At 27.0% G+C, this 15,023-nt stretch overlaps 1 protein-coding gene across 1 annotated transcript in view; it reads left to right on the forward strand.

Annotated features, from left to right (window-relative positions):
- The first annotated feature begins 5,937 nt into the window (after positions 1–5,937).
- Positions 5,938–15,023, forward strand: part of LOC111632630 (trithorax group protein osa-like) — a 155,463-nt gene continuing 146,377 nt past the window's right edge. The window contains exon 1 of the mRNA XM_023377120.1: positions 5,938–6,053. Coding sequence (XP_023232888.1) covers positions 5,952–6,053 — 102 coding nt within the window. The 5' untranslated portion in view covers positions 5,938–5,951. The remainder of the gene's footprint in view (positions 6,054–15,023) is intronic.

The raw sequence follows: 15,023 nt of genomic DNA on the forward strand, positions 1-15,023 counted from the left end.
CTGTTCAGGACAGATAGTTCTTGGCTCTTGCAAACCATTTCTTCTCCATGCCAAACTCATACTGAACTGCAATTAACATAGGCTTTTTCTTACTCTTGTAGAGTCATACTCCATGCCTATTGCTAGCAGTTCATCAAAATACAGGACATTTACTCCACAATTCTGCTACCTCCATGAATGTACCAGATCAGAATTTCAAGATATGGCAACACAAAATTTGACCTTTCCTAACAGTAATTGTTGAGGGTTACCATTATTGTGACTAAATGCAATGGAACTAGTTTCCTTAGTGTTTGAGAAACATTCTGACATTAAACTCATTGAAACACAATTCCCAAGAAATCTGCCACATAGCCACTCACATTGTTTTTGGAAGATCTGCTTATGAACCAGTAGTCCCTAACCTTTTTCTTGCCATTCTTTTAAATTCTGAACAAAGCAGAGACAGCATTAGATTTTATACTGTTCTTTGTTTGTATATTGGTGACTGGGCAAGGCACAAAGTAGCATTTCAAATAGTATCTGGAAATACTGAAAGAAAGTTATATGTACCAAAGAAAAAGTAACAGTCCATCTTGTTGCATGAAAGGTATAAAAATTTTTATCTTTGATGGGTTGCATGGTGGGTAGGGAAGATAACATTTCTGTGGGGAAATATTAAGATATGTGATTATATATCAGTTCTTGAGTAATGTCTATATTCATCATAGAAAAAATTTTTCAATGCAAGACTAATAAGACAATGTAAGGTCGCATACTGCCAATAAAACCAAAGTCTTGTTGAAACAAGATGTATATGCACTTCTTTGGCCAGCAGTAAGTCCTGATCTCTCTCCCATAGAAAATCTGTGGAGAATATTGAAGTGCAAGGTCACTCACTGATATCCCACACTTTATTTGAACACCATTGAGTGGAAAAAATTCCTGCAGAAACATTGGAAAAACTTGTTGCTTCATTGCCTTAATTACTTCTGTTATTAAGCTAAAAGGTGATGTAATTCCATGGTAGAGTATTGAAAATTAATGTGAATGAACTTCAGTGATGTGTGTTGCAGGTTGGATTTTTGATTTTGGTCTCTCTTTGCAAATATTGTTTTTTACATATGTAAAAGTAATATTAACATTGTATATAATCATGTTTTATTTGAATAAATGCTATTTTATTAATGCTTTAACTCTATTTGAGTATATTTTTAGCACTTTTGATACTTCATTGATAATGGATTTGTAAAATTAGATGTTTTGTGGAATATTTATTTATTAGAAATTAATTCATGAAATTTCCTGAATAAATTTATTCATTCTTACTTTTAAAGCATATTTTTAAGTTAACTTTTATATTTGATTGATATTATCTGTATTGTTGATTTCATCATATTTGAGGTCTTCTAATATTCCCAAGCATTTAGCAAATGGTGACAATTTCCTTTTGTTGCTATCTGTAATATGTGATCAATTTTATAATTATTAGTATTTGTTACCATTAATAATATGATGACACGAAAATGGAAATAATGAAATCAAATAAATATAATCAAACTATCAATTTTTAATAGTGTTGTTAATATTCCACAAGGTGACAAAAAATGAATCCTTGTAGCATTATTACAATACATGAGTTTGTTTTCAGAAAGTCCAAAATTTGTTTCCATCTTGGGGTTCAGGAAAACTAATGGTGCATACAGTATATTAGCACATTCCTGCTGAAAAATAACACTAGCTGTAATCATCTAGTTATAATTATATAAAACATTAACAAAAATTTATTTGGTATAGTGTAATTAAATGCAAAATGTTCATTTGTGAAAATAGTTTGTAAAATGGTTATTACTATTATATAGATACTGGATACATTTCTGATTTATAATCTTTGTCTTTACAAGTTATGAATAATTGTATTCATATACTTAGCCCAATAAACTAAATATGTATTTTTTTTTATGACATTAAACTCAAAATTTAACTCAAAAAAACTTAAATTAGTCAAAAATTAAAAACTAGTCAAGTTTTTGAATTAAAAAAAAGTGTATTTTGATGCTACTTTGTAATGAATGTAGTGATTTTGTTTGCTAAATTTTTTTGAAGCAATGTTTTTTTGGCTAACAAACTAATGGATTTTAATATTTTGGAATTATATTTGCAAGCATACTAGACATGTTTTAAGAAAATCTGCTGAAATATTAAAGATTTGCCAGTTTTTTGTATCATAAACAAGGATGTTTTTTTTTTTAAACTCGTTTTAATATAGAAAATTAGTATTCAGGTAAGTGGAATTTAAATATAGTTGCCCATATGTTGGTTTTTCAAGAACAAAATTCTTAATAACATAAACAGAAACTTTTTAAATTGTAAGTAAATTTAAATAAATGTGTGCTTATATATAATTTCTAAGTTCATACAAAATACAGTTAACTTATATAATAATTAATTTTGATATCTAAACACTTTGTGAATGATAGAACAGTATTTTAAGTTTATAATTTCATGTTTCAATTTTTCATTTTTCTTGTGATTTATTTTTATTAAAAAGAAGATTTAAGNATATTAATCAAATTTTGATTATGCTTTGTCATTTTTTTAAAAGAACAATTTATGAATAGAACAGAGTTATGTTTGTTAATTTTGTCATTTTATTTATGATATCGGCTGGTAAATGTTTTTTCCCTTATATATATAATCTTGAAATAAATGAACTATAATATAACCTGTCCAATTTAACAGTATAAAAAATATTTTTTTCTTAGTATTATAATGTCTTTTATCTATCATTATTATTCTTGTACTTACATGTATGTAATTAAAATAACTATAATTAATTTCTGGTATTATGCTTTGAATTAAAAAAATGAACATTATAAAATCTGTAAATATAGACAGAAAAATAATTTGAATATCTATTTATTTATATTTCACTTTATGTAAATTATAAAATTTTTCAAGAAGTAATATTTTTATATAAATCTAATATTTTATTAATCATTTAATAATGTCATAATAAATACAATCTAAAATGGACTCTCTACAAAATGGAAACCCACTTAAATGGAGAATAAATCATAGAAAAGAATGATTTGCTCTGTAAAGTAATTTAAGCCAGAAACCTTACCAAATTTAAAAACAGAAAACTTTTTGAAATCAGTGTCAATTTGTAACATAACCTAGATAAAGAAAAATTTTTAGCATAAGAACAGCTAAATTATAAATTATAATGTTCTATTTTTTGCTTAAATCATGGTCCATTTTTTTGTGATGAGAGTTAGGTTTTTTTTTTTTTGTTAGTATTGTAGTTTTGTCTTGAAAGTAGCTGTGACAATGCAATACTACTATTTATTCCCTAATTTCTAAAATTATTAATAAAAACACATTCCTCTTTAAAATGTAAACTTATCAAAAGAGAAAATTCTGGTAGTACTATTGGATTCTGTTTTAGATTGGTATTTACTGTATACAGATTTTTCCTGCTGTCTGAAAGTAGAGCATTCCTGTGGAACCTTTTGTAAACCAAAATGGCATAAAGTGAAGAAGAAATTACTATTAATTTATATAGGAGAAATTTTGAGCTTTCCCAGACTCAAAATTAACTTAGTAAATCATACCCATATAATAAAAACCTAAAATAATATTAATACACAGTAAAAGCAGGAATAATATGATAAATAAACAACCTATATAAAGTAGAAATGTAGTTAGTGAAACTACATCAGAAGTACTTTCTCTAGTAAGCAGCCATTAAGCTATGTAACTGCCCTCATCTGAAAAACTGATCAAACCCATCTCTGTAGAAAGTATTTTGAAAGTGGACATCAATCACCATCATCCAATGAATTTTTATTTTATTTGAGATTGTTGAAAAGATTGGTTGATTTTTTTTCTTAAGTAAAGATAACAGAACATTATGTTTTTTTTTTTTTTACTTCCATCAATCCACTCAAGCAATACACTTTCCATTTTTATAAATTTTTTTTTTTTGCAAACAGATTCACAAAATAAATTGACATAAAGCACAGATTCTCACAGACACAGTTTAAAGCTATAGTAGCTTGATGCTAAATGTAATTCTCAAGGAAGAAGCTTGGAGACATCTCTTGCTCTCATTTTAGAAGCTTTATGCACTACTGTTTGGTATGCACAATGCCTCACCTCTTAAGAAAAAAAATTTAATTAAAAATTTTTTAAAAAGTAAACTAGATTATCATAGAATACTTTAAAATATCTCAAAAATATTGTCTCACATTATTAAACATTATTCTACTGAGAATCATTTATTTCAACATTTAGCTGTCTTGGATATTTTAAAAATTGATTATGCTTGTTTGATATTTGTTTGTTTATAAAATCAAAAAAATAATTGGCCTACCTAGGTACTTGTACCATACATTCCAATTCCATTAACTAACCATCAGAAAGAAATAAAAAAACTGTTCTTTCTTTTGTTTAATAATCCTTCATTTTTTATTTGACAAATGAATTATTATTGTAGCTAAAGATGAATATATGTAGTTTTATGTTTTTCTGCAAAAACAATTAACAAATTTAATATTTAAATCATATCATATCATGCAACCATCAACATGCAAACATCTTTAGCAACTTATATGCTTAGAAACGGAACTAAAATTATGTAATAGATAATATTATTCAATAATAATAAAACTACAGTGAGTATAAAAAGTATTCATACAATATACTTATTTGCAGTAAAAGCTTCAAAATTTCTCTGTTTGTGAAGTAATTTTATTGTGGTGGCTAATATATGATCTATATTTCACAATGGAATATTTTGAATTATGATTATTAAAATTTATTGTTACACATTTTCAAGATGATAAAACAAACAATATTAGGTTCAAGAGCTGAAGCTAAACTCACAAACAGAGAAGTTATGTAGTTTATATTGCAAATATATATTGTATGAATACTTTAACACTGGGAAATGCATATTGAAATCATTTAGTGTGTATTGAAGACCAATTAGGGGTATTTTTCTCTCTCTTATGCATGTGTGTGCTTGCACATGCATGCGAGAGAGAGAGAGAGTGTTTATTTTAAATATCAATTAAGACCATGTACTGGGGAATGAGAAGGTCACTATGGGAAGAACTATAGTCAGGTAGCTGGGTGGTGAGGGCTGGGGTCTGATGCATCTGGGGCAGATTGCATCCATGGTAAATTTATTTTGGAAAGTTTTGACTAGCTAGATTCGATTCCAGGTCCCTCAGAGTGATAGGTTGACACTTCACTGCCTAGCCATCTGGCTGTCATACATAGATCTATATTCCTTTATTAATATATATTTTTTTCAACTTGGACATTAAAAATTAATGTCCAAGTTGACAAAAAATATATATTAAGAAACTAAAGGACAGTAAGGTGATAATAATTATATTCCTTTATGTTTATAACATTATTATATAGAAATAAAATGTTTTAAATGTCTAAAGGTGTTATGTAAAACATTATTCAATTTTGATTAGGGGTGTTAAAGCAGCATTTGCCTAAAGAACACATGTATCTTTATGGTGGGCATGGGCCAACTGTAATACATTAATTTTTTACATACTTATCTAGTGTACACAACATTTCAGACAGAATGTGCAGTCTGAAATGAAAGATTTTGAATTAAGATTTTTTCAATTTTGAATAAAATTTAATTTGATTTTACTTATAATTTTATTTGTTATCCTGTGGGTTCTCCATTTGTAATATTGTGAACAAATAGCTACCCCTTTCAGTTTGCTGCATTACCTTATAAATTTTTGAAAAATAAAATAGAGCTTTTTACTATTTAAATTCATTTTCTTATCATTCAGTTATTAGATTATTTATTAACTTGCTTAGTATAAATTTTCATATTTTTTAATAAAATTTTTACACAAATTAAAATTCACAAATAACATTAATAATTTAAATTCATTGATTGTGAATTTTTTTAGGGAACGCCACAATATGTAATGCAACAAGATTCTCCTGGTTCTCAGCTATCTGGATATGAACAAAGAACACATTCAACACCATTAAGTGGATATACACAGTCACAAAATCAGAATCAACAGGTATTTATAATTATGTGTAATTAAGTATTTAAACTAAAAATTAGATCTTTTATGTAATATTAAGGTTTTTATTTCATTGTGTTTATTTCATTAAAATTTAAAATGTTCAGGCTTCTTTTCAAATAATGACTGCTATGAGTAAGTATACTGAAATATACTAATAATTGAAAAAGTATAAAAATTAAATGCCGAGTAAAAATATTTATGAAAATGTATGAGTGAATATAACTTTTTTTTATTAACATTAATAATCTAGACATTAGAGTCTATGTTAATGATTAGTGTGTCTGTTTAAAATACATCTTTGATGATTTCCTTGCAAATTGAATCTTGCTATGAAGTATTTTTACTGGCATGTTTATTATGTCAATAATTTTTAAATATACAGTAGAAACTTGTTAATCTGGCATCAATGGGAGCAAAATGGTACCATATTATTGAAAGTGCAGGATTACCAGACCAGGGGCTGTATTCTGGTCACTTATCTCTCGTCTCTTCTTTAACCGACGAATGACGTCAAAGCAAGAGATGAAATTTCTCTCTCATAGACAGTGGCAATTCTGGTCACTTTTAACGATCTCATCTTCGTTAATGACATCACAATACTACTAGATTGATTATACATGTTCGGGTTATTTGCGTGTGCAACACGNTTAGGTAAATACACATAAATATGAAAATTATTTCTTTTATAACTCATATACTGCCCTTTATTGCTTTGTATAATTAATGATTTATTTTTTTTACTGATATTTAAACATTATTTTAATGAAAATTAATCAATAATTTTTATTAAAAGTTTATGATATAGAAACAAAAGAATTGCAAATCTTTAGTACTTCAGCAAACTGATTGATAAATTAACGAACATTTTTAGCTAATCTTGTAATCAGTGCTACTTTTCTATAAAAATATTAAGTTGACTCTGAATTCACATGTTTTTAAGATCCCTTTGGATAAAGAATGAAAACTTTAAACTAATATAAGAAAAAAAAACAACTTTATTAACTTTTTTAACTTTTTTATAATTACTTGAACTTAAAAACTTCCAAACTGCATGAAAATTTATTTTGACTTTCATCTTTATGCATCTACTCCTCACTTCTGGAGTTAGTAGTAAGATTGTGGTGTTTTATGAATTCACATAAGTCTTACATAGAACATTGAAACAGTTGTAGAGGAGGACTGACTAGTTTGATAAACACAGAAATATCTATTTAGGAAAACGAGTGCTATTTTGATAAAGATTTTTATTAATTTTATGTACTGTCAAATGAGGAGGATTGATAATTTAATTTTAAATTTTTTTTAAACACTTTGTTATTTTTAAAGTAATATCAAATGTGTTTATATCTGTATAAAGTTTGTTTCTTCCATTCTAAAAATGAGCAAGTAAGAGATTTGAAATAAATAAAGATTAAGGAAAAATTAAGCAAATAAGGTTTATTAACCTTATACTAGTTTGGGATGACTTTGATATCTGTTTGAAAATAATACAAAACTCAAAACCAATAAGCACAATCATTTATGTTATCATTCTAGCCTATATTATTTCTGATCAGGCAGAAAAGCCATTATTGTAATTGATAATTGTATCTTTGGAAATAACATCTCATACCTTTTTGATATTGGCAGATAGTCTCAGTTAAATCATCATTATACATTTCAGAAGCAATTGCACCCAATCAACACCTGGTATGTTATTTTTGAATTTGTTAATATGACTTCTGTTGCAATCCAGAAAGCTCTTTATGATCTTTTGCAGATTCACTGCATAGCAATCATGAAAAGATTTTGGTGAATCCAAGCAGTGGTAGTGCATTCAGTAAGCAATTTGGCAAGATCTTATTGGAAGTTTGTATCTCCTTGCAGTTTTAGACAGGAAATGGTGGTGCAAAATTGCCTGATAGCATTGTGCATTGATAGTCATCATACAGAACTAAATCACCAATACTAGAATATTCAAAACACTCTTACACTTGCACCATGGCTAGAAACTTGACTTCTTGCTTCACACAGTTTTGGACCAGTCCTTCATTGGGCCATCTGTTAACTGAAGAGTCATCAGATGATTCAATGAATGGCCTCACCCAATATTTCTGTATGGGAGTAGGGAAGGGCAATTCATCAGACAAAATCGCTCTTTGCTATTGAGTTTCTGTTCAGGACAGATAGTTCTTGGCTCTTGCAAACCATTTCTTCTCCATGCCAAACTCATACTGAACTGCAATTAACATAGGCTTTTTCTTACTCTTGTAGAGTCATACTCCATGCCTATTGCTAGCAGTTCATCAAAATACAGGACATTTACTCCACAATTCTGCTACCTCCATGAATGTACCAGATCAGAATTTCAAGATATGGCAACACAAAATTTGACCTTTCCTAACAGTAATTGTTGAGGGTTACCATTATTGTGACTAAATGCAATGGAACTAGTTTCCTTAGTGTTTGAGAAACATTCTGACATTAAACTCATTGAAACACAATTCCCAAGAAATCTGCCACATAGCCACTCACATTGTTTTTGGAAGATCTGCTTATGAACCAGTAGTCCCTAACCTTTTTCTTGCCATTCTTTTAAATTCTGAACAAAGCAGAGACAGCATTAGATTTTATACTGTTCTTTGTTTGTATATTGGTGACTGGGCAAGGCACAAAGTAGCATTTCAAATAGTATCTGGAAATACTGAAAGAAAGTTATATGTACCAAAGAAAAAGTAACAGTCCATCTTGTTGCATGAAAGGTATAAAAATTTTTATCTTTGATGGGTTGCATGGTGGGTAGGGAAGATAACATTTCTGTGGGGAAATATTAAGATATGTGATTATATATCAGTTCTTGAGTAATGTCTATATTCATCATAGAAAAAATTTTTCAATGCAAGACTAATAAGACAATGTAAGGTCGCATACTGCCAATAAAACCAAAGTCTTGTTGAAACAAGATGTATATGCACTTCTTTGGCCAGCAGTAAGTCCTGATCTCTCTCCCATAGAAAATCTGTGGAGAATATTGAAGTGCAAGGTCACTCACTGATATCCCACACTTTATTTGAACACCATTGAGTGGAAAAAATTCCTGCAGAAACATTGGAAAAACTTGTTGCTTCATTGCCTTAATTACTTCTGTTATTAAGCTAAAAGGTGATGTAATTCCATGGTAGAGTATTGAAAATTAATGTGAATGAACTTCAGTGATGTGTGTTGCAGGTTGGATTTTTGATTTTGGTCTCTCTTTGCAAATATTGTTTTTTACATATGTAAAAGTAATATTAACATTGTATATAATCATGTTTTATTTGAATAAATGCTATTTTATTAATGCTTTAACTCTATTTGAGTATATTTTTAGCACTTTTGATACTTCATTGATAATGGATTTGTAAAATTAGATGTTTTGTGGAATATTTATTTATTAGAAATTAATTCATGAAATTTCCTGAATAAATTTATTCATTCTTACTTTTAAAGCATATTTTTAAGTTAACTTTTATATTTGATTGATATTATCTGTATTGTTGATTTCATCATATTTGAGGTCTTCTAATATTCCCAAGCATTTAGCAAATGGTGACAATTTCCTTTTGTTGCTATCTGTAATATGTGATCAATTTTATAATTATTAGTATTTGTTACCATTAATAATATGATGACACGAAAATGGAAATAATGAAATCAAATAAATATAATCAAACTATCAATTTTTAATAGTGTTGTTAATATTCCACAAGGTGACAAAAAATGAATCCTTGTAGCATTATTACAATACATGAGTTTGTTTTCAGAAAGTCCAAAATTTGTTTCCATCTTGGGGTTCAGGAAAACTAATGGTGCATACAGTATATTAGCACATTCCTGCTGAAAAATAACACTAGCTGTAATCATCTAGTTATAATTATATAAAACATTAACAAAAATTTATTTGGTATAGTGTAATTAAATGCAAAATGTTCATTTGTGAAAATAGTTTGTAAAATGGTTATTACTATTATATAGATACTGGATACATTTCTGATTTATAATCTTTGTCTTTACAAGTTATGAATAATTGTATTCATATACTTAGCCCAATAAACTAAATATGTATTTTTTTTTATGACATTAAACTCAAAATTTAACTCAAAAAAACTTAAATTAGTCAAAAATTAAAAACTAGTCAAGTTTTTGAATTAAAAAAAAATGTATTTTGATGCTACTTTGTAATGAATGTAGTGATTTTGTTTGCTAAATTTTTTTGAAGCAATGTTTTTTTGGCTAACAAACTAATGGATTTTAATATTTTGGAATTATATTTGCAAGCATACTAGACATGTTTTAAGAAAATCTGCTGAAATATTAAAGATTTGCCAGTTTTTTGTATCATAAACAAGGATGTTTTTTTTTTTAAACTCGTTTTAATATAGAAAATTAGTATTCAGGTAAGTGGAATTTAAATATAGTTGCCCATATGTTGGTTTTTCAAGAACAAAATTCTTAATAACATAAACAGAAACTTTTTAAATTGTAAGTAAATTTAAATAAATGTGTGCTTATATATAATTTCTAAGTTCATACAAAATACAGTTAACTTATATAATAATTAATTTTGATATCTAAACACTTTGTGAATGATAGAACAGTATTTTAAGTTTATAATTTCATGTTTCAATTTTTCATTTTTCTTGTGATTTATTTTTATTAAAAAGAAGATTTAAGTTTTATTATGAATATTATGAAATATAAGAAAATTTAATTGTTTGTATGAACTAATTTCTGGTTTTATATTAATTAGAATTATTTATTTTATCATCAAGGCAAAAGAGAGATGTCTAGATTGTGTTAATTATAATTTTTGCTAAACATTCAATTCTAGATTTAAATTAAAAAAATATAAATTTTAAATACTTATCCATTTTGGAATTTAATTTTAATTTTATTATATAAAATAATTTTTTAATCAAAAACTTTCATGAAATAAAATATTTATAGCACTAAACTGTTATATTTGATAATATAGTCACTTTTGGTAATATATATATTTTTAAAATCAACATTAAAATGTGTTGCTATCATATTTAATAAATTGGTCAAACATATAAGCATTTTAATAAACTAATTGAATTGTTGATTTACATAATTGATTGGTTTTATCACAGTAAATATTTAACTATATATATAAAAATTTTGAACATTTACTTTCTTTAATAGTTTTCAAGTCAAACAATTATTAATGTTTATTATTAACTTTTGTTCTTTCATTATAAATATTCTGCTATTGAAAATTCAGAAAGTTAATCCAATTAATTTATTGTTAAATGAATTCAGTATTTATGTATTAAAAAAATATTAGTCTCTATGAAATTATTTAAAGGTGAAACCTTTACAAAAATAAATATTTCATTTTTAATAAGTCAATAAAAATAAATCAATAACTAACACATCATATTTCCCATTTATTATTGACATATATATTTTTTCAGTAATACTGTATGATAAATGATGGATATATTACTTTAAGTTGAACTTCATGCTAAATTTAAAATATGTAAATTGATGCTGATGCTCATCAGGGTAATATACATTTAAAAAATTAATTTTATTTAGATAAATGTTTTATTTTGAATTTGTGTATTGTTGGTTATATGAAATTTAAAATGCAGTCGATCCCCTATAACACTGTTGATTATTCCGTTTTATATGAATTTCATGTTGTACGAGTCACTTAGATTTTACAAATAAGTGAGCCATTCACAGCCCAGCACACGTATTTGCAAAATCTAAGTGACTCATACAACATGGAATTCATATAAAACGGAATTATCAACAGTGTTATAGGGGGATCTTACTTATTTGAAACAATTATAAGTTAATTTATTTTATTAGGACTTTTTACAAGTTACTTATTTTTTACTACATCATAGTAAATTTAAACATTTGAATAGTGTTGATTCCTAACAATTATATTGATGGATGGATTTTATTATAGTTTTAGCTCTTAATTTTTTGTTTGTTTATAATAAAGACTTTAATAATGATTGAATGTTAGGGAACATATTTCAGATAAAATACAGAATTAATTTTAGACTCTTTTTCAAATATTTTTGCAACATGTGACCTATATTTTTATATGATGTTACTTTATTTCACTTCAATGAAAACTTGCTTTCTTTAATCTCCAAATTACATTAAAAAAATTATATTTATTTGAAGACCAATTTTCAAAACAACATTAATGTTTTACTTTTTGCATTATGGAATCTTGCATAAGATTGTAAAATACCTCAAATTAATTTGCTAAAAATATAAGTTTACATTGAAATATGGTGATCATAAATAAAATACCCCTATTCAGTGTTGTTTATATAGAGATATTTAGCACTTGATTTCTTTTTGTTCTTGTTTTAATTGTTAGGAGTAAGCATAAAATTCTTTGAGAGAACAAATCATGTAGGAACACACAACAAAGATTGATATACAGGCTTTTTGATTTCAGAGAAAATGTTCAAATACATAAATAATACACAAGTGTACCAGTACATAATGTGATACAAAATAACAAACTTTGTAATATAAAATAAAAAAATAGGTATAAACAAAAATTTACAAAAATTAAAAAATTTTTTTTATGTAGACTATTGTTGTTAGTTATAAAGATTGCCATGCATAAGATAATAGTTTTTCATCTTTGAAATTGATGCAAAAGCCCTTCTTTTCAGATTTGAATATCTCGAGAGCTTCTAGTCTCCTGATTTAGTCGTCATGTTTAGATTATTGTATAATAGAAGCTTTGTCTAGGTAGGATTGAACGTCATTGTCTGTGACGTATCTGGCTAGGGTGTTTTTGTATTTTCTTTTATCAATATTATATTTGTGTTTCTCAAGCCTTATTTTGAGTGATTGTATGGTGGTACTGGTGTACTCAAGATCACACTCCAATCTGTTGTTTCTCAACGGAATCCTATAAACTCCTGGTACCCTAAGCATGTTGGTGTTCTCCTTTTCATTTCTGAAGATATTATATATAGTAGGAACACATTTATAAGTTAATCTGTCACTTTTCTGACAAGCAATTTCTTTATATAAGCTTATCATGTTGTGGTTATAATCTGGAACAATGCGGGGCATGTTGTGTGTGTTTCCAATCTGCGATATATTGTTAGTGGGCGAAGAACAAGTACCCCTGTTGGAATATGCATAAGCTAAATTACGAATAAGGTGTATATGATGATAATGTTTTAAAGCTATATCCTCCAGATGTTTTAATTCTTTTAACATGTCTTTGTAATTTGTGCAGCAGGTAAAAGCACATTTGGTTAGAGATTGAAATGAGCTATTTTGTTGATGTATGGGTGGTGGGAGTTTGCAGGTATAAATAATGGAAAGTTCTATGGTTTATAAAAAATATTTGTGTGGATAAATCCATTTATAATGCTGATATTGAGATTCAAAAAGTGTGCCCTTGAATTGCTGGCTTGGTCTATGTTTGTGATGTGCTGGTTCATTCTTTATACATAACAAAAAATTTCTGATTGTGCAAAAATATTATATTGCATTTTCATTAGATTGTTCTACAAAAAATCTTTTTTATTGAATATTTTAATATATATTTAATATTATTAAATATTCAATAAAAATTACAATCTCATGCCTTAACTGAATTTAAAAAAGAAATGTTACGTTTATGTTCTATTTTATATTTAAAGTTTGTGTTTGATTTTTGCCTAAAGATGAAGGCTGTATGTCTTCGAAAATACAATTTTTAACAAATACAAGTTTTTTAACATCAGTTAAGTTTCTCTCCTATAAAAGCTATTGTTTGTCTTTACAGTGAAATACTGTATTTTTTATTCTTGAAATAAAATAAATGATACCTAAAGACAGATATAATATTTTTCCCAGTAATGTGCTCATTTTCCAAAAAAATTCACTTTTATGAAATTACTAATTCAGAGCATATCAAAATAATTCAGGCAGTTTATCTCAATGTATGCTATAAAGTTAAAATAAGAAAAGATTCATAGACAAAACAAATTTATTTACTTTTAAATTTTTTTCCATGCTGTTTGTGGAAAAATGTAACACTTGCAGATACAATTTGGCACAGAGTATTAGGTGCCCCCCAAAAAAAAACAAAAACAAAAACAGACTTGTAGGTACTCAGGGGACTGAGTCAAAATAAAATTCAAAGTGGCGACACACTCTACAAACAGGCAATGTGAGATTTGTGCATGCGTTACTGGTTGGGAAGTTGGAAATGCCATGGGGGTATGCTAATGAAAAAAGGTGAGGAACTGCTGGTTTAGGTTAAAGCTACCAATAATGTCTTATCTTGCATTACAGAAACATCTTGTAATGCAAGATCTTATGATCTCCTTATGATGATTGTTCTATTCATGGTCTTTCTTTTCATATCGTTAATTACTGTTGATTTTCTTTTCAGAAATTTATATTCAAATACATTCTGTGTTAGCTAATTCTAAATTTTTATTGTCAAAAGATCCAAATAAAACAACTACAAAAGTAAGTTAAATTAGTGATGTGAATACTTTATTATAACTACAGTTGGAAAACATTTTGTACGGCAGTGTATAGTTGAAGATAAAAACAATAGTGATGATAATGAAAAATATTGTGAAAAAAGATAAGTACTTTCAGTGGTTTTGATGGCAATGCCTGATGATTTACTTTAAAATGTTTAAAAAGTAGCCTGATGATTTACTTGGTAGTGATGAAATGCTGTTCTTGGTTAATATAGTCAAAGTATATATTAAACTAGCTGTTACCCGCGACTTCGTCAGCGGAGGTTTTGCAAGCAAACCCCATTTACATCCAATATTTCAATAACCATAGTAATTGTTATATAACACCTACCGCTGAAGAGAATTGCCGAAAATCAAACGAACTATTTTCAATTTGATCAATTTTCTGAAACGTTTACAATCGTTCTATAATCGAACCAATACGCAATAACAAATTCGAATTTAAAAC

Source organism: Centruroides sculpturatus, unplaced genomic scaffold, assembly GCF_000671375.1.
Source record: "Centruroides sculpturatus isolate CEXI.00-Female unplaced genomic scaffold, Cexi_2.0 scaffold589, whole genome shotgun sequence".
NCBI lineage: Eukaryota > Metazoa > Arthropoda > Arachnida > Scorpiones > Buthidae > Centruroides > Centruroides sculpturatus.